The 26830-nt window shown below is 44.7% G+C and overlaps 1 protein-coding gene across 12 annotated transcripts in view; it reads right to left on the bottom strand.

The window, feature by feature from the left end:
* Nucleotides 1-26830, bottom strand: part of CACNA1C (calcium voltage-gated channel subunit alpha1 C) — a 643199-nt gene that overhangs the window by 240093 nt on the left and 376276 nt on the right. For all 12 annotated transcript variants that reach the window (XM_021690729.1, XM_021690726.2, XM_021690718.2 and 9 more), the window contains exons 4-5: nt 24219-24358; nt 17589-17728 (exon numbers count right to left, since the gene is read on the bottom strand). In XM_021690729.1, the coding sequence (XP_021546404.1) occupies nt 17589-17728; nt 24219-24358 (280 nt within the window). The remainder of the gene's footprint in view (nt 1-17588; nt 17729-24218; nt 24359-26830) is intronic.

The following is a 26830-nucleotide window of genomic DNA, read 5'->3' as shown; positions in this document are numbered from 1 at the left end:
AAAACTAAAAGTTGGTTCTTTGAAAGAATTAATAAGATCGATAAACCACTGGCCAGACTTATCCAAAAGAAAAGAGAAAGGACCCAAATCAATAAAATTATGAATGAAAGGGGAGAGATCACGACTAACACCAAGGAAATAAAAACAATTATTAGAAATTATTATCAACAACTATATGCCAATAAACTGAGCAATCTGGATGAAATGGAGGCCTTCCTGGAAACCTATAAGCTGCCAAGACTGAAACAGAAGAAATTGACAACCTGAATAGGCCAATAACCAGTAATAAGATTGAAGCAGTGATCAAAAACCTCCCAAAAAACAAGAGTCCAGGGCCTGATGGATTCCCTGGGGAATTCTACCACACATTCAAAGAAGAAATAATACCTATTCTACTGAAGCTGTTTCAAAAAATAGAAACAGAAGGAAAACTTCCAAACTCATTCTATGAGGCCAGCATTACCTTAATCCCCAAACCGGGCAAAGACCCCATCAAAAAGGAGAATTTCAGACCGATATCCCTGATGAATATGGATTCCAAAATCCTCAACAAAATCCTAGCTAATAGGATCCAACAATACATTAAAAGCATCATCCACCATGACCAAGTGGGATTTATCCCCGGGATGCAAGGGTGGTTCAACATTCGCAAATCAATCAATGTGATAAAACACATTAATAAGAGGAGGGAGAAGAACCATATGGTCCTCTCAATTGATGCAGGAAAAGCATTTGACAAAATACAACATCCTTTCCTGATTAAAACTCTTCAGAGTATAGGGATAGAGGGAACGTTCCTCAAGTTCATAAAATCCATCTATGAAAAACCCACAGTGAATATCATCCTCAATGGGGAAAAGCTGAGAGCCTTTCCCTTAAGATCAGGAACATGTCAAGGATGCCCACTCTCACCACTATTGTTCAACATAGTACTAGAAGTCCTAGCAACAGCAATCAGACAACAAAAAGAAATAAAAGGTATTCAAACTGGCAAAGAAGAAGTCAAACTCTTTTCGCAGACGACATGATACTTTATGTGGAAAACCCAAAAGACTCCACTCCCAAATTACTAGAACTCATCCAGCAATTCAGTAATGTGGCAGGATACAAAATCAATCCACAGAAGTCAGTTGCTTTCTTATACACTAACAATGCAACTGTCGAAAGAGAAATTAGAGAAATGATTCCATTTATAATAGCACCAAAAACCATAAGATACCTCGGAATAAACCTAACCAAAGAGGTAAAGGATCTATACTCCAGGAACTACAAAACACTCATGAAAGAAATTGAAGAAGACACAAAAAGATGGAAAAATATTCCATGCTCATGGATAGGAAGAATAAACATTGTTAAAATGTCTATGCTACGCAGAGCCATCTATACCTTCAGTGCCATCCTGATCAAAATTCCAATGACATTTTTCAAAGTGCTGGAACAAACAATCCTAAAATTTGTATGGAATCAGAAAAGACCCCAAATCGCCAAGGAAATGTTGAAAAAGAAAAACAAAGCTGGGGGCATCACGTTGCCTGATTTCAAGCTATATTACAAAGCTGTGATCACCAAGACAGCATGGTACTGGCACAAAAACAGAGATCTAGACCAATGGAACAGAACAGAGAGCCCAGATATGGACCCTCAACTCTATGGTCAAATAATCTTTGACAAAGCAGGAAAAAACATGCAATGGAAAAAAGACAGTCTCTTCAATAAATGGTGCTGGGAAAATTGAACAGTCACATGCAGAAGAATGAAACTCGACCATTCTCTAACACCATTCACAAAGATAAACTCAAAGTGGATGAAAGACCTCAATGTGAGACAGGAATCCATCAAAATCCTAGAGGAGAACATAGGCAGTAACCTCTTTGACATCGGCCACAGCAACTTCTTTCAAGATACATCTCCGAAAGCTAGTGAAACAAAAGCAAAAATGAACTTTTGGGACTTCATCAAGATAAAAACATTCTGCACAGCAAAGGAAACAGTCAACAAAACAAAGAGGCAACCCACAGAATGGGAGAAGATATTTGCAAATGACACTACAGATAAAGGGCTGGTATCCAAAATCTATAAAGAACTTCTCAAACTCAACACCCAAAAAACAAATAATCAAGTCAAAAAATGGGCAGAAGAGATGAAAAGACACTTCTCTGAAGAAGACATACAAATGGCTAACAGACACATGAAAAAATGTTCATCATCATTAGCCATCAGGGAAATCCAAATCAAAACCACACTGAGATACCACCTTACACCAGTTAGAATGGCAAAAATGGACAGGGAAAGAAACAACAAGTGTTGGAGAGGTTGTGGAGAAAGGAGAACCCTCTTACACTGTTGGTGGGAATGCAAGTTGGTACAGCCACTTTGGAAAATAGTGTGGATGTTCCTCAAAAATTTAAAAATAGAGCTACCCTATGACCCAGCAATTGCACTCCTGGGTATTTACCCCAAATACACAGATGTAGTGAAAAGAAGGGCCATATGCACCCCAATGTTCATAGCAGCAATGTCTGCAATAGCCAAACTGTGGAAAGAGCCGAGATGCCCTTCAACAGATGAATGGATAAAGAAGATGTGGTCCATATATACAATGGAATATTACTCAGCCATCAGAAAGGATGAATACCCAACTTTTACATCAACATGGATGGGACTGGAGGAGATTATGCTAAGTGAAATAAGTCAAGCAGAGAAAGTCAATTATCATATGGTTTCACTTATTTGTGGAACATAAGGAATAGCATGGAGGACACTAGAAGAAGGAAGGGAAAAATGAGGGAGGTGGAATCGGAGGGAGAGATGAACCATGAGAGATTATGGACTCTGAGAAACAAACAGGGTTTTAGAGAAGAGGGGGGAAGGGGATTGGTTAGCCTGGTGATGGGTATTAAGGAGGGCATGTACTGCATGGAGCACTGGGTGTTATACAAAAACAGTGGATCGTGGATCACCACATCAAAAACTAATGATGTATTGTATGGTGACTAACATAACATAATAAAATTAAAACAAACAAACAAACAAACAAACAAAAATACCCTGGGAATCTGAGACACCAGAAAGGTACACCTGGAATAAGTAACCTACCCTACAGTAAGACTAACTCTTTTTTTAAGAAAAAGATTTTATTTATTTACTTGAGAGAGAGAGAGAGGGAAAGATAGTGAGAGAGAGCACAAGAAGGGGGGAGAGGGGGAAGCAGGCTCCCCAATGAGCAGAGAGCCCAACATGGGGCTTGATCTCAGGACTCCAGGATCATGACCTGAGCTGAATGCAGACGCTTAACTGACTGGACCACCCAGGGGCCCCAGTAAGACCAACTCTTGACAAAGCCTGTAAAGAAGCTTTGACAAGATCTGAAAGGAAAATGGAGTTTAGAGGTTGAAGGGCTTTGGCTTTTAATCAGTTTGCACCAACAAGCGAAAAGCCAAGCCTACAAAAGTTCATGGTAATCAGTCAGTAACTGAAGTGCCTGCTGAACAATCAATGCTCTTAGTAAGATGATAGAATCCAGTTCTCTATAACATATTATTCACAATTCCAGTATTCAGAAGAAAATCACTAGCTATATAAAGAAATAGGAAAATGTGATACATAATCAAGAAAAATCTTTCAACAGGGAACTTAAATGAGATTGCTCAGATGTCAGACTTAGCAGACAAGGATTTTAAAACAGCTTAAAAATGTTTAAAGAATTAAAGAAAAATATATTAAAAGAATTAAAGAAGTATATGGTCTTAAAGAGAGGGTAGGGAATTTCACAGATAAATTGAAAACATAAAAAGAAATCAAATGGACATCCTATAAAGAGTAACTGAAATGAAAAATTTATTGAATACGTTTAATGAAGATGAAGTCAGCAGAGGAAAAAGTGAGTGAACTGGAAGAATAATCAACAGAATTTATTTGATCTATGAAACAGACCAAAAAAAAAGAAAAAAAAAAACAACCAACCTGAAGAAAACTGAACAAAGCCTCAGGGACCAATGAGATAATATAAAATCACTTAACATAGTATAATTGTAGTCTCAGAAAGGGAAGCGTGAGATTGGAGCAAAAAAATACATAGATATTTGAAGAAATAATGGCCTCAAATTCCCCAAATTTGATGAAAGCTTTCTACTTATGAATGAATCTGAAAAGCTCAGAGAACTCCAAGTAGGAAAAATATAATGAAAACCACAAGGGACATTGTAGTTAACTGCTAAAAGCCAAAGATAGAAAATCTAGAAAGCAGTCAAGAAAAAAAAGAAACATGTACAGGGGAACCATGATAAGAATATCAATGACTTTTCATCAGAGAAAATGGAGGCCGGAGAAAATGGAATGGCATCTTTATAGTTCTGAGAAACAAAATGTGTCAAACAGGAATTGTATATCCAGCTAAAATATTCCTCAAAAACAGGATGGAATAAAGACACAAGCAGAGAGAATTCTGCAGCAGCAGATCTGTATCATATAAATCCTAGGGTGGGGGGAAATGATACCAGAAGGAAACTTGGATCTACAGAAAGGAATGGAGAGCACTAAAAATGACAAATGAGTGGGTAAATATAAAAGACTATGCTTATGTTTTTTCATAATTTACTTAAAAGGAAAACTGTTTAAAGCAAAAAAATATATTAACACTGTAGGATGGGGTTTAAATATATATATAAGTAAAAAAGACATATGAGCAGAGAGCCCATCGTTAAGTTATTGTTAAGTTATTACATTTGTGATGATACACAATTCAAATGTATGAATTTTATTGAATATAAATTATACTTCATTAAAGTTAATTTTTAAAAATCAATTGTAGTATTTCCCCTTTTCTAACCAGTCCAACTTGGAGCCTGAGGTAGGTAGAGAGTTGGACCCACAGGAATACTAATAGCTAATATTTGCTGAATGCTTCTTATGTGTTGAGCACAATTTTAAACACTTTATGAGCATTTATTTATTTAATTCTCACGACAACTCTGTGGAGTAAATGCAATTTTAACCCCCATTTTATAGATCAGGAAACTGAGGCATATAGCTAGTAAGTGGTGGCTCTGGGAATCTGAACCCAGGTAGTTGGACTCCACTGTCTATGTCTTCACCTACTAATTGTCATGGATCAGCAGGAGGGAACAAACCAAGAATAACAGGTACCTGGGGCTCATGCTCTGTGTATTGATCATTTCATGGGACACTGACCCCACTGTATCTTCATTTTCTAACCCCTCATTTTTCCTTCCAGCACTTATAAAGCATGGGTCACTTGTAAGCCTAAGTGGCCTTTATTATTATCATTATTTTAAATTAGGTTACAGTCACCTTGCTGCTGGCTATTATTTCATGTTTGGGGATCTCCAGGAAAGAGCCAGGCACAAAAGAGACTCAATCATGGAGCTTCCTGAGTTTAAGAAGCTCTTTCTCCTTCTGTGAGCTGCCCCCTGCCACAGTCCTGGGCACATGATCAATACTTAATAAATATTATTGACTGGGACACCCTGGGTGGCTCAGTCAGTTAAGCAACTGCCTTCGGCTCAGGTCATGATCCCAGGATCCTGGGATCAAGCCCCACGTCAGGCTCCCTGCTCAGCAGGGAGTCTGCTTCTCCCTCTCCCTCTGCCTGCTGCTCTGCCTGCTTGTGCTCTCTCTCCGTCTGTCAAATAAATAAATAAAATCTTATAAATAAATAAGTACATATTGTTGACTTACTATATGACATGTTCTCCCACCTCTGGCCTGATTGCTAATGTGTTGGGAGCTAAAGAGAAAAGGGATTTGCCAAAGGTCATGCCCTGTCAATGACTACATCTAGAATTAGTGAGTAAAAAAAAGAAATTCTCAGGGTACTGCTGTTCTCTGCCATTGAAGCATGTGATGATATGGCTCAGAAGAATTTTAGGGTTAATACAGTTTAAACTTTCATTTCCCAGAGGAGGAAACTGAAGGTCAGAGGTTAAACAATAAGGTCACTTCGCTGGCCAGACTTAGATCCTGGTTTCTTCACCTGCAGACCCAGAGTGCCTCCCACTTTTTCACAAGTCTCTAGGTGGCAATGATACCATTTCTCATTAGTCCCTGTAACCAAAGAGGTTCTCACCAACCATCAAAACATAAATAAACCAGCACCCTATCAATTGTCCTCAATCTGAAAGCCACATGGAGCATCCTGATGAGAAAATGTGCCCTCCTCTAAACCACAGTGACCTGAGTCCTACAGGGAGTATTCCTGACTTGGAAAATAGTCTGAATCCATCTCTGTTCATTACTCTGGGAGAAGCACTTGGGACTATATTTGCCTATCTATAAATTAGGGATAATGTCCCTGCCTTCCTGGACCACTGGGCCAATTAATCAGCCAATAAAGCTCTTGCAGTCTGAAAGCCGTGCACTGATGCTGAATATTGCTTTTAGTTGGTGGTAACCCTAACATTTATCACCACCTACATTTTGTTCTTAAATCAAAAAGGGACATTTTCATCATGGGGGAATATCTGTGCTTTCCTTTAGTAAATATGAGAAGTTATTGCGTGATTGGATACATTCTTTGTCATTATTATTTTTTAAGCTGCTGTATGTAGAACACCAAATAATAGAGATTTTCCTGGTTTAGTCAGATACTGTTACTGATATTCAATAATCTCTCAGTAAAACTTCATGACAACAGGGCCTGGAACTTTTGAAATATGCTCACTGTTTAAATTAACTTGTTTTGCTGCATTTGGGTCATCTTCCTTTCCTTACTACCTGATGCCGTGGCTCATCACAATCCATAACCTCTCTCTTCAAGAGGTGGATTTAAAGGAATCTGTTGCTAGATGCTCCTGGGGCTTGAGAGGTAAAACCTCATCCCTGTCCATGGAATACTCATCACTAATCTCACTTTGTAGATAAAGAAACTGAGGCAATGTGAAGCAGGGAACAGAGATGTTGGTAGCAGAGCTGGGGTTGTAACTGTGCCCCTGACCTCCTATTCTGGGGCATCTGGAAGGGAGGGGTCAAGAGCTCCCAAATCAGAGGAGGGGGGTGCAATAGTAGAATCATGCTGGGTGACATGGGAGAGGGATGGGCATCAACTCCCAGCTGCCTTGAACATGACAGGTTTTGGGGGACCCGGGGCGGGACCCTATTCTAAACTCTGTTCTGCTTCTGGTAGGCAAGGAATGCCAACACCAGGGAGCTGACTTCAGACTCCTCACAGCAAAGCAGGCCAGCCAACCTGTTTGGAATATTAAGAGGCCGCACTGTTTATGGCTGTCCTCCAGAGGGTCTGCCCTGCCTTAGCGAACACAAGTGGAGTGGGAAAGTGGGAGGGAGCACTGACATTCCCTCAGGCTTCCCTCTTGGGGTGGCTATGAACTAATGTGTGTGAGGGAGCTCTGTGAAACTGGAGGGTCCCATCATGACTCCTATCAGTCTTTTTACAGGGGGTGTAGGAATTGAGTCCTGTCTGCCTGCCACCAGGGAGCTGTGTGACCCCGAGAAGGCCATTTAAGATGTCTTGCTGCAGTGTTCTCATCTGTAAAATGGAAACTTGGTTGGATCAGATATCTAATGTTCCTTCCCACTCAGACGTTCTTCAAGAATGGCACCATGAGAGGAATGCACGGAACAAGGTTTCCTGTTTTAGTAAAAGAAAGTAGCAGACGAGGGACCTAGAAGATGCTGCAGACAGAATTTCTGCATGGGATGGGCAGCTTCTGGTCCCTCCTATGGAGAAGTAGAGAGAAGGATGGACTTAGGCACTTGCCCCTGACCTTGTATCAAGTAGCCTCGTAAGTGGCTTAAGGTCCCTCATTTTGGTTTTAGGTCCCATGACATTTAAGATCCCTGTAGGACAAAAGGGATGAAAAGGCAGAGAAAGCAAATTAGAAAGTGAGGGGAAGAAGAGGCGCCAAGTCCAAGGAAATGAAAGGGAAGAGAAAGTTGAGAGTGGAGAGGCAAGAGGCCTGCTACTGGCAAGGGCCGTCAGCTGGTGCAGAGAGGAAGAGCATGTGGAAGGAGAAAGAGACGCAGAGGGCAGGCAGGTCAGGCCCTTCAAGTTACAGGGAGAACAGAGATCTGGAGCGAACCGACCTGCCCAAGGTACCTGAGCTAGGTGGGCGTGAAGGCAGGGCTGGAATCTGAGTCTTCTGTCCACTTCAGGCTTAAGCTCTCCCGCCTCACCTGCAACATGCTGGCACTTTATGGAATTGTCACATGAATCAGAAGAAAGGGAGGTCCAGGAAGGTGATGACACGGGCAGAAGAAAGAGCAGAGGGTGGGGAGAGGACAACGTGCACTCAAGCCTCTGCTCTGACTCATGGGTCTTCTCTGGGATGTAGGTTTCAAAATCTGTAAATTTTAGGAGCTGAGTGACTTGATTTGCAAATATCAGCTCTAGGCAGGCTTTCCCTCATCAAATCTGGAACAGTAAGGTGTCCTTAAATTCAGTGAGGGAGCTTTTGCTGGGACCATCTCTGGTACCTGAGCTCTCCTCCTCCCTTGCAGTGCAGGCACCCCCCTGGGAACACTGTCCTGGGAGCAGTAACGGTGACTGAAAATCCACTGTGGCCCACCTTACCGAAGAGCTAATTTCAGGCAGAATGGCATAACTGCTTTTGAACCATCAAAGTGTAAAAACACTCAGAAGGGTTGTTTTTAGCAGCTCTAATATGCCCCCAATGGGTCTGATTAACTGGCAGCGTTTGCTAATCAGTGTGGCCAATTTCACAGTTACTAATCCCCAGGAGGGGAGAAGCCATTCTGGGGGAAAAACTGCATTATGGGATGAGTATGGTTCACCTGGGTACTTGGGCGCTCAGGTGAGTTTGTCACTTTTGCAGCAGGAAGTTTTAAGTCAAGAATGCATTCTCTCAATAGCAATAAAGGCAGTGTGGTAGGTGTTCTGTAGTGTAAGGTCTCTGGCGGAGTGCTCAGAGAACAGGATGCCCTGGACCTGGCCTCCGGAAAGGAGGCTGGGCAGGGTGGGAGAGGGTAGGCTGCTTTGGTCTGGTTCTGACCCCAGGTTTGCCACCAGCTAGCTGTGTGCAGGGAGGCTTACTAAACCTCCCTGGAGTCTAAGATCTGCCATCTGTTCTGATACTCTTTGAGGAGATTCCCGAGGCATTTTGCTGTCACTCTGCAATGCAGTCTTTTGGATATTTGCAGCAGAGAGGAAAGAACAGTCTATTTAGAAAACTGCCTTACTGGCCTGCCATCCAGGACCCACTGCGGTTTGCTCTGTGCCGAACTGCCTCACCCGGTTCTCACTATGTCCTCCTCAGTGGAGGACTGGTCCACGCGGAGACCTACGTGCTGGCCTGGGCTGGTGACCCAAACGAATGAGGTTTTCACCCCGCATGTCCTTTCATCTCTGTCCCTACATCTTCTACCAAAAACTTAAGGCTCGTTTCAAATACTGTCTCCTCATAAAGCTTTCCTGGGCTGCCACAGTCCCTGGTAAACTCACCCCTTGAATCTACTTCACTAGCATACATAATGCCTCTCTGGTAGTTTTTGGTCTCATGTTGCTATTTAACTCTTAAATGTTCTTTACCATTTAAAGTATATCTCTTTCGGAGCACCTGGGTGGCTCAGTTGGTTAAGCGTCTGACTCTTGGTTTTGGCTCAGGTCATCATCTCAGGGTCGTGGGATTGAGCTCCGTGCTCAGTGCAGAGTCTGCTTCAGATTCTTTCTCCCTCCCACTCTGCCTCTCCCTGCTTGTGCTCTCTCTGTCTCTCAAAAATCAATAAATAAAATCTTAAAGAAATAAAGTATATCTGTTTTGTCTTGATAGTGATTTTGTCGTGTTCTTCCATTTTACATGCCTTGTGTAGTATCAATTGACGGGATACAATGTAATGTAACCGCTACCATTTAACTGAGCACTTACTAGAAGCAAGGCACTGTTTAAGTGCTTTGCATGCATTAACTCGTTTAGTTTTTCTAACACCACATGAAATAGGTTCTACTGTTATTTCCATTTTACTGATGAGGAAGCTAAGGCACAGAAAGGCTTAATAACTTATTTAAGGTCACAGAGTAAGTCAGTGCAGAAGCCAGGCAGTCTGATTCAAGAGCTCTTGCTCAAAACCACTATGTCTTGTCTCTCCTGGCACTTTCTAGCTGGTATCCAATCAACAGGTATTTGTTGGCTGATTGGTGTTGATTTGTTTTCAGGAAACAGTTCTAATCTCAGCAAGAAAAAATAGGAAGAAAGGGTCTGACCCCTCTCCACACATGGTCCTTCCTGCTCCTTCTCACTTCTCAATTAGGAAGCAAATCCTTGTTTAATTGCTGTTTTCTATTCTGTGTGATTCCAGAAATGACACTTTTAACTGAGAAAGAGCTAATCTTATAAATACTCATATCACAGGGAAAGCATGTCCCATGAAAAGTCTCTATGGCATTCAAGTATCTTAACAGATGGGGATAGTATTCTATTTATCTCTGTCTCCAGGGCCTCATTTAGTGCTTGGCTTACAGAAAGTGCTCAATAAATGTTCACAGTGAATGGATGCTATTTCCTAAGGCTGGCTCTGGTCTTGCATGGAGGTGACTGCTCAATCCCCTTCATTGTCAAATCAAGTTGGCTGCTAGGAGTTTTTGTCAAAGACCTCACCAATCTAAAAAACACCTTCTCACCTCCATCTGTCTGATGCCTTTATTCAATCCACTCCTGAAAGTTCTTCTCCAGGAGGGCATATGGGATTGCATGGAAAGGAGGAAATGACCCTTTGCTTATTGCCCCACAAACAAATGCACTCCTGTTGTATACATTGCAAATATTTAATCACAACCCTCCATGTTATTGTTCATGTTCACTGTGTAACATTTATTCCATATGGCCTATCCTTTGGTACAGTATGCATGCCTCACAAGCAGTGGGAACTGAGATCCTTAACTGATGAAGCAAAATGGACAAAACTTTCAATTACACAGAATTGCATTGAAAGAGTCAACTAATTTTTACATCCAGAGTGAAATCACCTCCGAAAACGTATTGTATACAACCCCAGGGCCACAGTCATTCTCCTTTCTCTTCATAATTTTCTAGAATGCCTCTCCTTATTTATCTTTTAGGATCTATTCCAAATGCCACCTCCTTCAAGAAACCTTCCTGATTCTTTATCCCGATTCCCAAAAGTGTAGCATCTCCAAAGCATTCTTGTCACAGAACTCATCACATTTTTCTTAAGCTTTTTTTCTGAGGCAGGGGGAGAGCACTCTCCAATTTTTGTTCTATACAATCATTTCTTTGAACATCTTTTCTTCTACTTTTCAGTCTCTTTGAGAACACACTTAGCATCTGACTCATTTCTTTTTTTTAATATTTTATTTATTTATTTGACAGAAAGAGAGAGATCACAAGTAGGCAGACAGGCAGGCAGAGGGAGAGGGAGAAGCAGGCTTCCTGCAGAGCAGGGAGCCCGATGCAGGGCTCAATCTCAGGACCCTGGGATCATGACCTGCCTTAGGTTAAGCCTAAGGCAGATGCTTAACCGACTGAGCCACCCAGGCACCCCAGTATCTGACTCATTTCTGCATCTACTGTAACAGCTACCAGAATCTTCTATCAAGGGTGCACCCAGTAGGTTTTGTCAAATTAATATATGGCTTGCACCCTTACAATCATCTCTCTCACTCCATAATCTGTGATCTTAAGATTTCAATGATGGGGCACCTGGGTGGCTCAGTTGGTTAAAATACCCAACTCTTGGTTTCAGCTCAGGTCATGCTCTCAGGATTGAGAGATAGAGCCCCATGTCGGACTTCATGCTGGGTGTGGAATCTGCTTAAGATTCTCTCTCTCCCTTGGCCCCTCCCCCTTCCTCTCTTTCTTTCCCTCTCTAAAAAAAAAAAAGATTTCAATGGCATTTAATACACATATGGATGTTTAAAAAATAAGAGCAACTTTTTGGGCTTAGAGTTACATATCCCACAAACCATCCAACTAACCTATTTGTTATAAGAAATAACATATGTGTATATCCAAATATCACACAACTGTCACGAAGATCAAATAAGATAGAAGAAATAAACACCCTCTGGAAATGCTAAAGAGGCATTTATAACTGGAAGCTGGTTTAGCATTAGAATTTGAGTGAGCTGGGTAGTTCTTAGTAACTACTGCGTGTAGCGCTGCCCCTCAGCCATGAGGCGGCTGAGTAGAGACAGCCATTCAGTCTACAGAGATTTATCTGGCATTGTAGATGCTGAGGATATAGCAGTGAACAAAATGAACAAAAATTGTCCTCATGGAGGTTATATTCTCGTGAGACAAGGGGAAAGTAAGTAAATAAACAAGTACATATACAGTGTGACAGAAGGTGATGAGTAAAATGGGAAAAATAAAGCAGGGAGGGGGCACAGGAGATATGAGCATGGCTGACATGTGTGGGGAGAGCGGGCCTCTCTGGTAAGGTGACATTTCTGTGGAGACTGGTCTGGTGAGCAGGCCAGCCCAGCAGAGAGTGGGGAAAGGGCGTTGTGGACACAAGAAGCAGCAAGCATGAAGTCTTGCTGGGTTTGGAATGTTGGAAGCATGGCAAGGAGGTCACGGAGGCTGACAAGGAGGGACAGACAGAAGGGAAGGGTGGAGGGAGATGATTTCAGAGGAGAGACAAGTGAGACTGTGTAGGGCCCTGTGGGACTCTGACTCTCATCAGTGAGTGAGGGGAGACTTGAAGGGCTCTGAGCACAGCTGTGATGTGTATTTTACAAGGATTTGTATTTCAAAAGGACCATGTTGGCTACTGTGTTGAGACTAAGCTGTGGCAAAGGGTGAGCATGGAAACAGAGAATCCAGTTAGGAAGCTACTGTAATGATCCAGGTGAGAGGTGTTGGAGGTGGTAAGAAACAGGAGTTTCTTGAAGGTATGGCCGATAGGATTTCCTGGAGGATTGCCTACAAAGGGTGAGAGAAAGCAGTAAGTCCAAGATTTTTGGCCTGTGTACCTGGAAGGATGAGGCTGACATTGACCAAGACAGGAAAGACTTTGGGAAGACTGGAAGTTCTGTTATGGATGTGGTAAGTTCGAGATGCTTAGACATCAAATTAAAGGAATGGAATAGGCAGGTAGGTGTACAAGTCTGGAGTTTAGAAGAGAGGTCTGGGCTGGTAACATACAGTTTGTAGTTATTAGAAGACATTTAAGTGACATTTAATGCCAGAAGGCTCAGGATATTTAATGCCAGATACTAGGGAACAGAGTATCCCTGAGATATAGAAGAGGTCTAAGGATCGAGAATGCAGCTCTCCAATGTTAAGAGGATGAGAATGTGAGGGGAAATCAGCAAGTGATTCTGATAAGGAAAAGCAAACGAATTAAGAAAGAACAGTGTCCTGGTAGCCAAGTGATGACAGTGATTCAAAGACAAGGGATAGGGGCGCCTGGGTGGCTCAGTCGGTTAAGCGTCTGCCTTCGGCTCAGGTCGTGATCCCAGGGTCCTGGGATTGAGCCCCGCGTCGGGCTTCCTGCTCTGCGGGGAGTCTGCTTCTCCCTCTCCCTCTGCCTGCCGCTCTGCCTATTTGTGCTCTCTCTCTGTCAAATAAATAAATAAAATGTTTAAAAAAAAAAAAAAGACAAGGGATGATCAGCTACATCCAATGCTGCAGCTAGATCAAATACAACAGCACCAGAAAACTAACCACTGGATTCCGTAATGTGGAAATCACTGGTGGTCTTGACAAGAGATGTTTTACTGGAGTAATGGGGGAGAAAGCCTGACTGGTGTGGATTTAAGAGAGAACGAGAAGACAAGAATTGAAGACAACAGATAGAGACAACTCTTTCGAGGAGTTCTGCTGAAATATGAAAGAAGACACCTAAAAGGTCTACGAAATGGAATTTGTCTAGGTTTGTAGTGGTAGGAGATATTGCTGACATCTTTCTGGATGATATCAACCAAACTAGCCCAGGGCACTTGTTCACTGTGATCTACATACTTTCCTATTTAAAAGTCGCACATATACCTCTCCAGGGGAAAGGGTGACAGGCTGGATTAGCCCTTCCTTTAAGCTCCAAAAAGAGCTACTCTGTTGGCGACCCATGGAACACAAGACACAATTGTTAGCCCTATGTATAAGCATGAAGCCACCTGCAAGGCTGCCCACAACTGCAAAACCATCTCAGTGTGATCATCTTCAATGACAAAGCTAACTTCTTGGACTGCATGGTAGGTACTATTAGGGCCTTATCTTTGAGGTACTGTACCATGTCCTCATCTTCTTGATGAGAGAATTCCAAGGTATGTTACCTCTTCCTGACCCCACTCTACAGTTCTACCATTAATTAAATGCATGTGGAGATGGGACACCTTCTTTAGGAAGTTTTTACAGTGGAACCCTAGCTACTGTATCTAATCTGATTCTCCTTTTTAATGCACTGAAGCACGAGTGACTCTCAACCATATGCATCTCTAATTAAGAACTTCTTTACTAGAGTAATTACTGTAACTATTTCTGCTAATAAACTCCTCAATCTCTTTGTTTTAGACTGTGCTATTTGTTCACAATTATTCACCCTTGCTTCTCTGTAGGTACAGTATAATTCTGTGTCCCATTATCCTTGGGACAAAGATAGCAATGTGACTTGCTTTGGCCCCTGGAAAGTGAGTAGCCATGATATAAGCCATTTTGAGCAAAAGCCTAAAATATGCTTGTGTGGCTTAGCTCTTTGCCCCCTTTTTGAGCATCTGCCCTCTGCCATGAGAACAACATGGCCTACTGGATGCTTCTTCAACCTGGGCTCTGGAATGAGGTAGCATATAGAAGCTGGTCAAGCCCAGAGTCCAGCTAAGCCCAGAAAAGTGGCAGCTGGCCAACATCATCATGTAACATGACCAGGTATAAATGTTTCTGATTTTAAGTCACTGAGAATTTGGGATTGTTTGTTCTTATAGCAAAAGCTGACTGATACACTCTTATTAGATTGTCAGATTCCTCAAGTAAAAGGACTATATTTGTTTTTTATGGTATGTCCTCATACCCAGAACAATGCTCTGAAAGTGTGGGCTCCTAATAATCATGTACATTAGAGGGTAAGATTCATTATGTCCACTGTAGTTTGGTTGGAAGTTTGGAATAGTTCATAGTTCCTATCACTGACACATTGGCTGCACCATCATATTAAGCTCCTTAAAGTCATGTTCAAAGTTATTCTCCCCTTCCTTCTCATTCCTTGATTTTAGCCTACTGAGTTATGGCTGACTGACCAAGAAAACCCAAAGAATTTAGGCTTCACAAAAGGGAAATTGGATCTTGGCCATCATATTCAGTTGAACCTTGAACAATATGAGTTGAACTGTGTAGGTCCACTTACAGGCAGACTGTTTTTGGATAAATACAGAACAGTACTGTAAATGTATTTTTTCCCACCATATGATTTTCTTTTTTTAAAGAATTTATTTATTTATTCGAAAGAGAGCATGCACAAGAGAGCACACGAGCAGGGTGGGGAGGGGCAGATGGAGAGGGAGGAATAGGTTCCCCACTGAGCAGGGAGCCTGACTCAGGGTTCCATCCCAGGACCCTGGGATCATGACCTGAGCTAAAGGCAGATGCTTAACTGACTGAGCCACCCAGGTGCCCCTGTATGATTTTCTTTTTTTGTTTCTTTCTTTTCTTTCTTTCTTTCTTTTTCTTCTTTTTTTTTAAAAAGATTTTATTTATTTATTTGAGAGAGAGAGAGAGCATGAGATGGGGAGGGGCAGAGGGAGAGGGAGGAGCAGACTCCCCACTGAACAAGGAGCCCAATGCAGGGCTCGATCCCAGGACCCTGGGATCATGGCCTGAGCTGAAGACAGACACTTCACCGAATGAGCCACCCAGGCACACCCCTATATGATTTTCTTAATAACATTTTCTTTTCTCTAGCTTACTTCATTATAAGAATATAGTATAACACCTATAAAATATGTGTTAACTGTTTATGTTATTGGTAAGACTTCTGGTCAACAGTAGGCTATTAGTAGTGAAGTTTTGGAGGAGTCAAAAGTTATACGTTAATTTTCAACTGCACAAGGTGGGGGTCAGCACACCTAATCCCCACATTGTTTAAGGGTCGACTGTATACTGTTTCCAGTCCTAGATGCCCTAAAATGGTTAAGGCCAAGTAGAAAGAATCTGTTCCAAATGTGTTTGTGTGGCTTAGCTCCATGTTCACTTTTGAGTTTAAGACAGACCACAGACTTTGCCCAAGGGGCTCCACTGCAAAGAAAACATTCCAACTCTTGCCTTCATTTATCTAGTAAATTCCACTAACTTGTAGAGACCATTGTAGGCATGGTGCAGGAACAGAGACAATATAAGCCACAGTTCTGGGCTTCCAGGGGCTTATAATGTAATTGAAGAGATGGGATATATTTGTAAAAGTCTAAGACAATCAAGAGTTATATACTAGCTAATCCTTTACAAGAAGTTGTATAGGAGAGAAAGTTGGTTTGGAAGTCAGGAGACCTGACTTCCTAGTCCTGCTCTGCTGCTGGTTAGTTAGGTTTCTTTGGGAAAATATTTTCACTCTTCTGTGCACGTACAGAAAGAATAGAACAGGTTAATACAAGGTTCTTCACGTTTCTATGGTAAGGGCTCGGTGTTCAGAGGACCTCTTTGTTTTCCTGTCCCCTGCTCCCATCTCCAAGCTTGTATGGTTTCAGCCCAGTCATAGGGACCTTCTCTACCTTGAGTTATGGGCCAGATCTGATGGAGCTGACTTGAGAGGGAAAAATCTCAGCACGTAAGTCCAGAATTATGCTCAGATTGCACCAATCGATCAAGGAGGAGTGGAATGAGGAGCTCTCTGAAAGTTGACTTAATCCCCAAGAACAACTGGGGCTGTGCTTCGTTGGGGGTGATGCTGGGTGCCCGAAGCTGCTGTTTTCAGTGCCTGGGGTTCATCCATAGTGGGACAGGCTTCTGGAGGAAGAGGTAGAAGAGCGGCTGTCCACCGGACTGATATCTGGATAGACAATATCTCTCCAATGCCCTCTGGCCTGATTCAGAGAGCTGAACACCCTCCACCCTTGGGCAAAACCAATTCTCACAAAGGCAGGCAGCCTGTCCATAAATAGGGCTTCTGAAGCCGGAAATGTCCCATTTGACATGAAAGAAGGAGAAGGTTGAGAGAAATGGCAAATAGAACTTTTTGAACATCCACTGATGCTTTTCTGATTGTTCTTTGGAAAAATACAGAAAGTAGAGATAATCTCATTGGCTAAAATACCTTGACCCTGAGCCTCAGGGATTAGCCTTCTCTGCTCACCAGGCTCCTCTGCTGCAAATGTATTTAAATCCCCAGCCCAGGGCCTGGGGGTAGGGGGAGGGAATGGGGGCAGGGCTCAGATGGCCAAGGGATTTCTTTCTCCGGGTAGCCTGTTTTCATTTGGCTGTTTGGCTGCTATGGATTCTTTCCAGGGGTTTACAGGAGCTGGGGCTACAGTGTGTTCTCATGGACTCACATCAGAGCTAGGTTCTTTAAAGCAAAGAAATTCATTTAAGAAAAAACACCGCCGTTTATATGGAATCAATTTTCCTGGCAAAGTGCTCCTGGCAACTCAGCACAGGACAGCAGGGGGTGGGTGACAAGATACCACTGTGAACCAGAAGAATGGCTTTACTTACTTGGGACTCCAGACACCAGGCGCAAGGGGCGCAGCACACGGAATGCCCTCAGTGCCTTCACGTCAAATCCAGCTCCTTTCCCTCCCAGAGCATTTGCCCCATCGGCTTTGGTTGCTTGTTCTAAAATTGCACTAAAAAGCCTAGAAGAGAGGAAGGGGAGACGGAGCTGTCAGACCCTGAATTCTCTGGAGGAAGCTTGGGAGAGCACAGTTTGCAGGCATCCCCAGCCCAGGAACCAGAGCCAAGGTGTGTGCGTGGGAGGGACTGTGACCATCCTAAGATGACATCCCCTCGGTGTGGATATCGCCCTGCCAAGGGCATCACCACTGCCCAGAGAGGTCTGAGAGGCAATGGGCAGGCCCTCTGCAGTCATAAAGCCGTGCACGAACACAACTGGTTTTGTGTAAGCTGGGCGGCCTGGACAGAAGTGTAAAGTTGCTAAAGTTTGCTGGAGTGTCTCCGTCCCTTTGCAGTGCCCTCTCTCCACTCCATGGTTTCCTAGCTCCTGCCCTCACATGGCCAGGAACCAGACCCTCTCTCGTCCCCACACACCTCCTTACTCCTAATGATTCCCCTTTGATTTTGCCTGGGCACAAATAGAAGATCCCACAGACATTGGCTTTGTGCTGCAGATACAAGGATGGGAAACTAACCACTGGCTTTAGCAACATGCAGACTCCTGAGACGTTGAAAACAACTGTTTTGGAGAAGTGATGGGGACAAATGCCTAATGGATATGGGCTCAAGAGAGGATAGGAAGAAAAGTCCGAGATAGCGCTAACAGAAATATGATGCAAGCCACAACTATGAGGCATATATGTAATTTAAACTTTCTAGCAGCCACATTAAAAAAGTAAAAACAGGCGAAATTAACTGTGATAATATATTTTATTTACTACAACATAACCAAAATATTATCATTTCAACTGTAATAAATCCAAAGAATTTTTCATGAGATGTTTGTTACTCCTTTTGTGCTAAATCTTCGAAATCTGCCGTATATGTTACATGGACAGCGGGTTTCAACTCCGAATAGGCACATATCCTGTACGGAGTGGCCGCATGGCTGGTGGCTAGTGGCTAGAGTATAGACAACACTTCTGAGGAATTTTGCTGGAAAAGGTAGTAGAAGAAAAAAGATGGTTGCCAGAAGAGGGTGTGGAATCAAGGGAGTCGTGTTTGTTTTTAAATGGGAGATCCAGAGGCATTTTTATATGTGATGGGAGGTATGCAACAGAGATAGACAATCTGACCATGCAGAAGAGAGAAAACAATTACTGGAAGGATTGCTGTCCTGCAGGAGGCGGAAGGGATCTCTTGCACCCTGAAGGGTACTGGCCCTAGATAGGGGAAGGGTGGTTTATCATGGTTCAAATGGGAAGGTACATCATAGGGGTACAGATGTTCTCCTTGGTTACATGTGTTTTCTCAGGGAAACAGGTAGCAAGGTCATCGGCTGAAAATGTGAATGGGGAGCAGGTATTGGAAGTTTAAAGGGGGAGGCTAAGGTATAAAAGACTCACCAAAGTAAGTGGAGGAGTGAATGGAGTAGCACATAGAGTAGGGTTGCCAGGTATCATCAAGGACCTATTTGAAGTTTGTGGTCACAAGTGTCAGGTGAAACCCATCAGCTCAGCTTTGCAGGTTTCTCTACCCCTTTTAGTGGCACAGCTTTCAGGTACCAGATGGATTTCCATCTAGTTGGATTTGATTAGGGTTGGTGTTTTTCCAAATGAGCAAGGTAAGGGAAGAGAGGAAGAAGGAAGTTGACTGTACACACAAGTGAGAGATTGTGATGGGGCTGGGCATCTAAGCTGGTTAAAAGGAGGACTGGACACAACGGGCAGAGGAACAGAGAGAATGGGACAGGATGAATGGATTGTCAGAGTCAAAGTGCTAGAGGGAGTAAGCTGGAAAGATGGCTGGTAGTGTTTCCAGAGCAGGGTGTTTGGTTTGAGATTATGGGGGAGGGCACGGCTATTAGTTACGGCAGGGATATTGGCTATCACCATGGGAGTGGGCATCTGAGATAGGATGGAGTCAGGATCCCTGGGCGGGGGGTGGGCGGTGTAGATATCAAGGAACCAAGAAGCTACTGGAGGGGACAGCAGGAATAGTGAGGTTGGAGAGAGTTGGGAGTGAGCCAAGAGCTCCTGTCTTCAAGGAATGAGGAGTCCCCAGAGGCCTAGAAGGGGACCCCATAGGGAGAAGTAGGAATGGAAGGGTTTGATCACACACATCAGAATCAGAGGTGGCTAGGAAGCGGGCAGGGCCAGCAGTCTGAAAGCAGAAATAAGAGAAATGCAGGGCCCCTCTCCTGACCTCCTGGCTGTGGAACAAGGCATTTGGGAGAGAGTGGCCATCTCTTGAGAGACTGTGATGGAGTAGGACCCTTGGGGGAGCCAGGAGGTTAAGTGAGTGGCCAGAGACAAAGCTGAGGGTTTAGGGCAGCCCTTGGGCCACTCGCTCTGTACACGGAGTTTTGCTGGAGCTCAGCTACACCCCTCATTCACATACTGCTGCTGTCCATTGCTGTTTTCTCGGAAGAGGTGACTAGTCGGGACAAAGCGCACAGCTTGTGAGCTGAAAATGCGTATCTGGCCCTTTACAGAAAATGTGTCTGCTGACCCCTGAATGGGCAGTGGGCTGTGGGGAACACAAGGCACAGTGGAAAGGTTTCAGGGAGATGGCGAGAGAGAGGGGGCACAGGGTTCAAAGAACCACGTGGGAATGGGAGCCCGGAATTTTGGGCTTTTGTGGTAACCAAGAAAAATAGGGGAAAGGACACATGGGGGCAATTTCTGTCCTTTATACTAGAGATGACTACCAATTCACTGTCAGCAGAGTGTGTGCTGGGCTGTGGCCGGGGGTCAAGGGGGAAGCCCAGGTATCAGAACTGGGGCCCCACATCTGACCTGCATTCGAGGCCAGGGCAACTTCATTCTTGAGGAATAGGCTTGAGCTCCTGAACTGACTCATGCCCAGGGAACTGGATCTGGAAACACGGGAGGCTGCAGCTGGGGGCTTAGCTTTGCAGAAACACAAATCTACGCAGGGCCCAGCGAGGACGGGGTTGGTCTAGATGAAGGATTTCCAAACTGTGCTCCATGGAACTGCTTAGGGACTTCTTGGGCAGCGAGGCCAGAGATAAGTGGCGGGAATAGAGTGGCTTTTGTGGCTCTCTGAGTAAGGCTTTGCTTGAACAATGGGTTTTGTAGCTGAAAGAAGTTTGACAACTCTGGCCAGACCACATCTAAAGTCTTTCTCAGCCCTGTGATTCTTTCAGCTCAGCTGATGGTGTCATATGTTAGCTGGTGATGCCTTGAACCCCAGGCAGAGTTGCCAGGATGGGGGAAACGGGCTTCTTTCTCTGCAGAGAAATGTTCTTTCCACTGAAGTCTAGATCGCTGAAATCTTAGAAAATGGAGACCAGTTTGCAAGTTTGTCAAACAACATTCCAAATCCAAACCAGATTTGGTTCCTAGTATTTCCTGGAAGAAAGCAATACGCTTATTAGGGTACAAGATGTTCACATAATATTATTTATTGAAGGGAACAGAGGTTAGACAACTTTCTTTTCTTTTCTCTGCCCCAACTTGACGCAGACACTTTATTAAGTGTCTGATTTTAATTTTGAAAAGGTAGAAAATTCAGGAATGGGTCTAGGAAGTGTTCTTGGCTTGTAGGGGCTGGTGTGTTTCTCCTTGATTAGATACTGTAAAGCTGAACCCACCGCTTTGTGCCTATCTGTCCCTAAGGGCTGGGTTCAGATATGGATGCTTGGCAGGGGGATTCTTCAGGAGTTGTGTCTGGCAGTTCCTTAGCTGAACTTGGAGCTTTTAAAAAGAGGACAACACAGCTCTAGAGGGCCCAGCAGTTCAGAAAGGCAGGGCCACCATACTGGGAGAGAGATGGTAGCAAAAGCCCTTGCAGCTGGAGTAGAATGTCTCAGGCAGGGGGATCTAGTGAGGATCCCTAGGTCCCTGGCTTGAGGTGGGGAGAGGTAGCTCACAGAGGCCTCTGAAGTCCTCCCCACTTTCATTCAGCAGTCTCATCTCCCCACTGTACCAAGGAGACCCTTCCACTTTAGGAAGGAAATGTGACAGGTCTGTGGGGGTTAGGCAATGCCTCTTGTCACAGGACCCCGCGTGGCAATGCCGACATGAGAGAGCAGCTCTTGGCCCGGCACTCAGGCAGCAGGCAGGCAAACCCGGCTCTCCCAGGGCAAGGCAGATTCCCCTCTGATTGTAGGAGAGCCCAAGAAACTGTCCCCTAAGTGGCTGCAGAGGAGGGGCCCGGGAGAGTAGGTATTTCCCAGGAGACATAAGGGAAATAGACAGATATCCATTTACTATAAAAAAAAAAAAAAAGGGCAGGAAAAGGAGGCATAGCGGTAGAGAGGAGGTTGCTACACCGTGTGTGTGTGTGTGTGTGTGTGTGTGTGTGATTTTTCAAGTTAGAAGGATGGGCCAAGATTGAGACTAGACAGAGAGCCACTAGGACCAATGCCCTTGGAGAAGAGAAACTGGGTGTCAAATATGTCCGTGTGTGCTAGTAATGGGGGAAAAGCCCAACGGGTCATGTGAGCCACAAGCTAAGCAACCACTAGCATCAAAAACTCTGTGGCTTAAACAGCCAACCAGAGGCATCTTTTGGAAGAGGGCCAGTCTGGATGCTTTCCTCTTCATCAGCTTCATGGCCCAGACCCCAGAAAGATGTGACTGAAATCTGGGCTGACCCCACGAAGCCTGCCCTCTGCGGTTCCCGGTAGGAGCAGCAGGGCGAGGGGTAAAGCAAGGTCCAAACAAGCAGAAGACGCAGACCGCAAGGCAAGGCATCTGCTCCCTCCCTCCCGAGCTCCGGTTTAAGCTCTGCCCTGTGCTTCCCGTTTCGACCTCCCAGGCTGCAGGTGAGGCCCTGGAGGGGGCAGAGCATGGTATGCAGTCAACTCTAACTCATTCCATAAACATGAGAAGAAGATATAGCTTCTCTGCCAAAACAAAATTAGTCCCTGAAGGCACCCTTATCTCTCTATCAATCTCATTCCTGGGGCTCTTTTCTAGGCATATGTGAAAGGTTCCCCAGAGTCCGAGGCCGTGAGAAACACACCGAATTTGAAAGGATTTAGGGGCATGTGGAACAAGGCACCTTAAATGCCTTTGCTATGGTTTACCGGAGTTAATTCAAGGCATTTGTTTGGTTATTCTTTGTTTATCCTGGTGTGAACAAAAGCAGCAAATTCTCTTATAACTGCATCCTCACTCTGAGTCCTCTGGAGCCAGATCTATGCCTGGCAAATACTCCAATAACTTTAGTGCTTCTCATGTCACCCAAATATCCTTGGTGTTAATGTGGCCAAAGTGTGTCTTTCATTGGCTGTGCAAAAAAAGACAACAAAGAAAAACCCCTAAAGCAGTTCCAAACAACCCTAATAAGTCATCCAGATGGCCAGAGGCAAGGAAATAACTTCTCAATGGTCTTGATTTGCTCTTGTTATTTCCTGCAGGAAAGACCAGACACTCCCATGAGATGATGAGCAGTGAGTGCTCTGGAGGAGTCCACAAGGACCTGTCTTCACTGGGATGGCACAAATGGTGCCAATCAAAAATAGGTTCCTGGGATATGGGCCCAGTGACATATTGACCTTGATGCTGAAGGCTAGCGGAACTCCACGGGAGTAAAAATGCAAGGTGGCCACCATGTGACCACTCTCCAGGCTCAGAGAAACGACAGATCAGCTCCGAGAAGCCCAAGTAGAATCTGCTGTAGGGTGCCCTCCCTTCACAAAAGAGAGGAGCAGTTAAAACTTCATCAACTGTGTCTTAATGAACTACATTTCACATAGCACATGTACAGGATCTTTTTGTAAAGTTGCTAACTCCTAGATAAGGAGATCATCACTTCCGAATTTTATTTATGATTCTTTACATTGCTTTTTTTTTTAAAGCATATATTGACCTTGATTTATCTCATGCTACAGCAGAACAGCGTGTTTGGGGAAGGTGTATTTGGTTCTACTTAGGCCACCCACGACCTTGGCCCTTCAAAGTTCTCTGTTGTTTCCTCACCCATTTATCTCAAGCAGCCTGTTTCCTGGGGCCCCCGATGAGGCCCACTGTAGAGGTGAGAGTGGGCATCCATGGCACCTATGCCAGCTTCAGCCCCACCCCCATGCCCATGGGCTGCTCGCCAGGCCAACTGGACGAACTCTGCTCAGGAACACAGCAGGGGAACTGGTTCGAAGAGCTGTCGGGCCAGATGTGGTTGGAGATGGAATAAAAGACCTCAAGCAGAGGAATCTCCTCAGCTGCAAAGAGGATGCTGAGTTCCATTAAAAGCCCTCAGGTTCCACTCTGTGTTGTGGTGTGTGTGTGTGTGTGTGTGTGTGTGTGTGTGAATGCACGCATGTGAGCATGTGTGTGAGGGAGATGTTCTTAAGTAAGAGCTCTTTTCCCTTTGGAGAAAGTCTGAATTCAAAGTGACTTTTAATGGATCCTCTCATCTTGCCTGGTGCCCAGTGCCGCTGTGACCAAATAAAAAAGAGATACAAATAACAGAAGGAAACAGAGGCACATGTTGGTGGATAGTAAGGGGTGAGGGGAGGGAAGAGAGAAAGGTAGTGATACTTACCCTACAACCACAATTATAAAATCTAGTAAATTCCAACCATTGCGGAGGTAAGCGTTGGGGTGAAAGAGAAGTCCATAGGCTATTACTTTTAGAAATGCTTCCACAGTAAAAATTATGAGAAAGAGATATTCCACTCGTTCCTAGGAAACAAAAATAGAAGGGAGAGAAAAATAAAGTCAATGAGATCGGGGATCTGGAAAGTTCTGAACCAGCAGATCTCACAAGCAGGTGGAGGAGAGTGCTGCCCACTCTGTGGTGGGATCTAGGAGGACCTGGGTAGGACCTCCTAGCCAGATTACCAACTCCCCAGTCTGTTCCAACCTTAGACCTCCAATTCATTGGGCATTAAGGGTTTTTTTTTAGTCTTCAAATGTCCCATTAAAATGCAAATATTAGGGTGGTAGAAAAATGACACATTTTGGAAAAACATCTTATTTAGTTAATCAGTGAATGTTTCATTGTACCTTCTCAGAAGAGAACTCATAATGTCTTGATCTAGAGGGAAATGATGCCAAGACAGAGGAGAACAGTGCTCAGAAAGGAGGGGACAAAACCACAGGAAAAGTGTACCGCCACCTTGAGGTAACAAACCCTGAAGATAAAGAAACCATCTTGGGGGAGTGTACTAACCACATTCTCCAAACTGATAGACCAGGAATACAGCCGCAAAGAAGTTGAGACATTGAAAAGCTCCTAACAACAGTTGAAACACAGGCAATCTGCTCATATACCCTGACCCTGAACTAGAAGTCTCTCTCCTTCTTGAGAAAATAAAAATCTTTGTCCAAAGACAGACCCCGTCAGCTGAGAAAATCAGCATTTCCAGGATGGAGGCAGGCACTGGGGTGGGGCAGTGAAGAAAAAAGGCTCACCTCTTTTCTCAAAGGGTGGGAGGTAGTGTTTTTCCTCCCTTTGCCACCTTGAAGAAGGCTTTGCATTTAAGGATGAAGCTCCTGTCCCTGGGAGCCCACACTTAACAGGACAAACTCGTTGGCTCAATTAGAGCGAGCCGACTCTGTGTGCTGATTCACTGGCTTCCCTCACCACTAATTGCTTTCTCCCACAAGCTTGTTCCCAGTGCAGAGCCTTAATGGCCCCCACCAGGCAAAGGCTGCCTGGATGCCTTCATGCTCCACTGCTCGCCTCTGCAGGAGCCTCAGCCCATCTCTCACTGGAGCCACAAAACACTGGTCCACATGGCATTCAGCCACAGATCCTCCAAGCAGGACAGGCCCAGTCACAGCCCCCAGGAAGCAGTAGGCTCAGAACTCCCGGACCTATCTTCCCATCCTGTGTTGGGTCAGATGGAGCTCACCTGGGAAGGCATACTCGCTCTTGCCCAGCCTGCTGGGAAGGTGCTCCAAGCCCAGGGGCATTGAAGTCTGATGGGTAGCTCTGTGGGGGGAGGCTAGCCCACACATATACCTGTGCTCCCATCCATTCTTTGTCATTTGCTAGACTTGGCATGAGTGCAGACCTCACTGTGCCCAGCTCCGGGTGAAGCAGTTTGAGGAGGCAAAGTTTAAAAATGCAGAATTCTGGGCCCTACCCAGACCTATTGAGGCGGATCTCCTGGCTATGGAGCCTGGAAATGTGCATTGCAGATGATTCCAGGTGTTTCTGAGGCACCTTGAAGTTTAAGAACCACTAGCCCATGTGCCGATGAAGGCCCTGATCAGGCAGTAGCTGTGGGAAGGGAATGGAGAAGCCGGCATTAATCTGCACCTCAGAGGCAGGATTGTCTTTTACTCACTACCTATTACAGAGGTGGGGAGGGGGAGCATGACCCAGGAACAAATAACAGTATGTGGGAGCCTCTGGTCTTTTAAAATTAGGTGATGTTGGGTTAAAATGGGTTGATTCGGTTGATGATGGGTTAAACCCCATCAGGACGGAGTTGAAAGGGAAAGCATGTGCAACCTGAGGGAGTTTGTGGAAGGTGTGTGTGTGTGCAGAGCTTCAGGTAATGTGGGCATCTGATCAGCTGGAGTGAAGGTTACGGGGCTGGAGAGGTGGGTAGGCGCAAGATGACCAGGGGCTTTGGAGCAGCCCCTGGGTGCTCGGATTCTATCCTGAGGAGATAGTGAATGTTGGAGTCAGACGTGCGCTATAATCTGGCACCGGTCTAGAGAGTGAGGGTGGCGATGGGGGTCGAGGGAGTTGGGGGGTGACCCATGCAGAGACCATGGAGGCTTGAGCCAAGGTAGACAACGGGATTGGTGAGAACTAGGTGCGTTTTAGAGATAGAAAGAAGGTAATTTGGTTTCTGGCTGCATGTAGGGGTTGGGGGAAGACACAGCAGAAGTGCTCCCCGCCCCAAGTTTTCCAACTTGGGCGACTCTGGATGGTGATGCCTCTCACTGCAGTGGGGACTTGAGGGGAGAGCCATCAGTTCTGGACTTGCTGAGTTAAAGCATTTGTGGGACATTTGTGGGGTTACTGGTGATCAGACATAGGAGGTCAGGGGGAGTCCAGCTTGCAGGGAGGGCTGAATGAGGTTGCCCAGTGAGAGCGTGCCAACCAAAGAGAGGAGAGATGAGGCTGGAATCCCTCTCGGTAAGGGGCAATCTCATCCCTTGGAAAGCACTTTCACATTATGGGAATGTACCTCC

The sequence above is a fragment of the Neomonachus schauinslandi genome, chromosome 5 (genome assembly GCF_002201575.2).
Source record: "Neomonachus schauinslandi chromosome 5, ASM220157v2, whole genome shotgun sequence".
In the NCBI taxonomy this organism is placed as follows: Eukaryota; Metazoa; Chordata; class Mammalia; order Carnivora; family Phocidae; genus Neomonachus; species Neomonachus schauinslandi.
The sequence above is the reverse complement of the archived record's forward strand: the minus strand, read 5'-3'. Positions and strand labels throughout refer to the sequence as shown.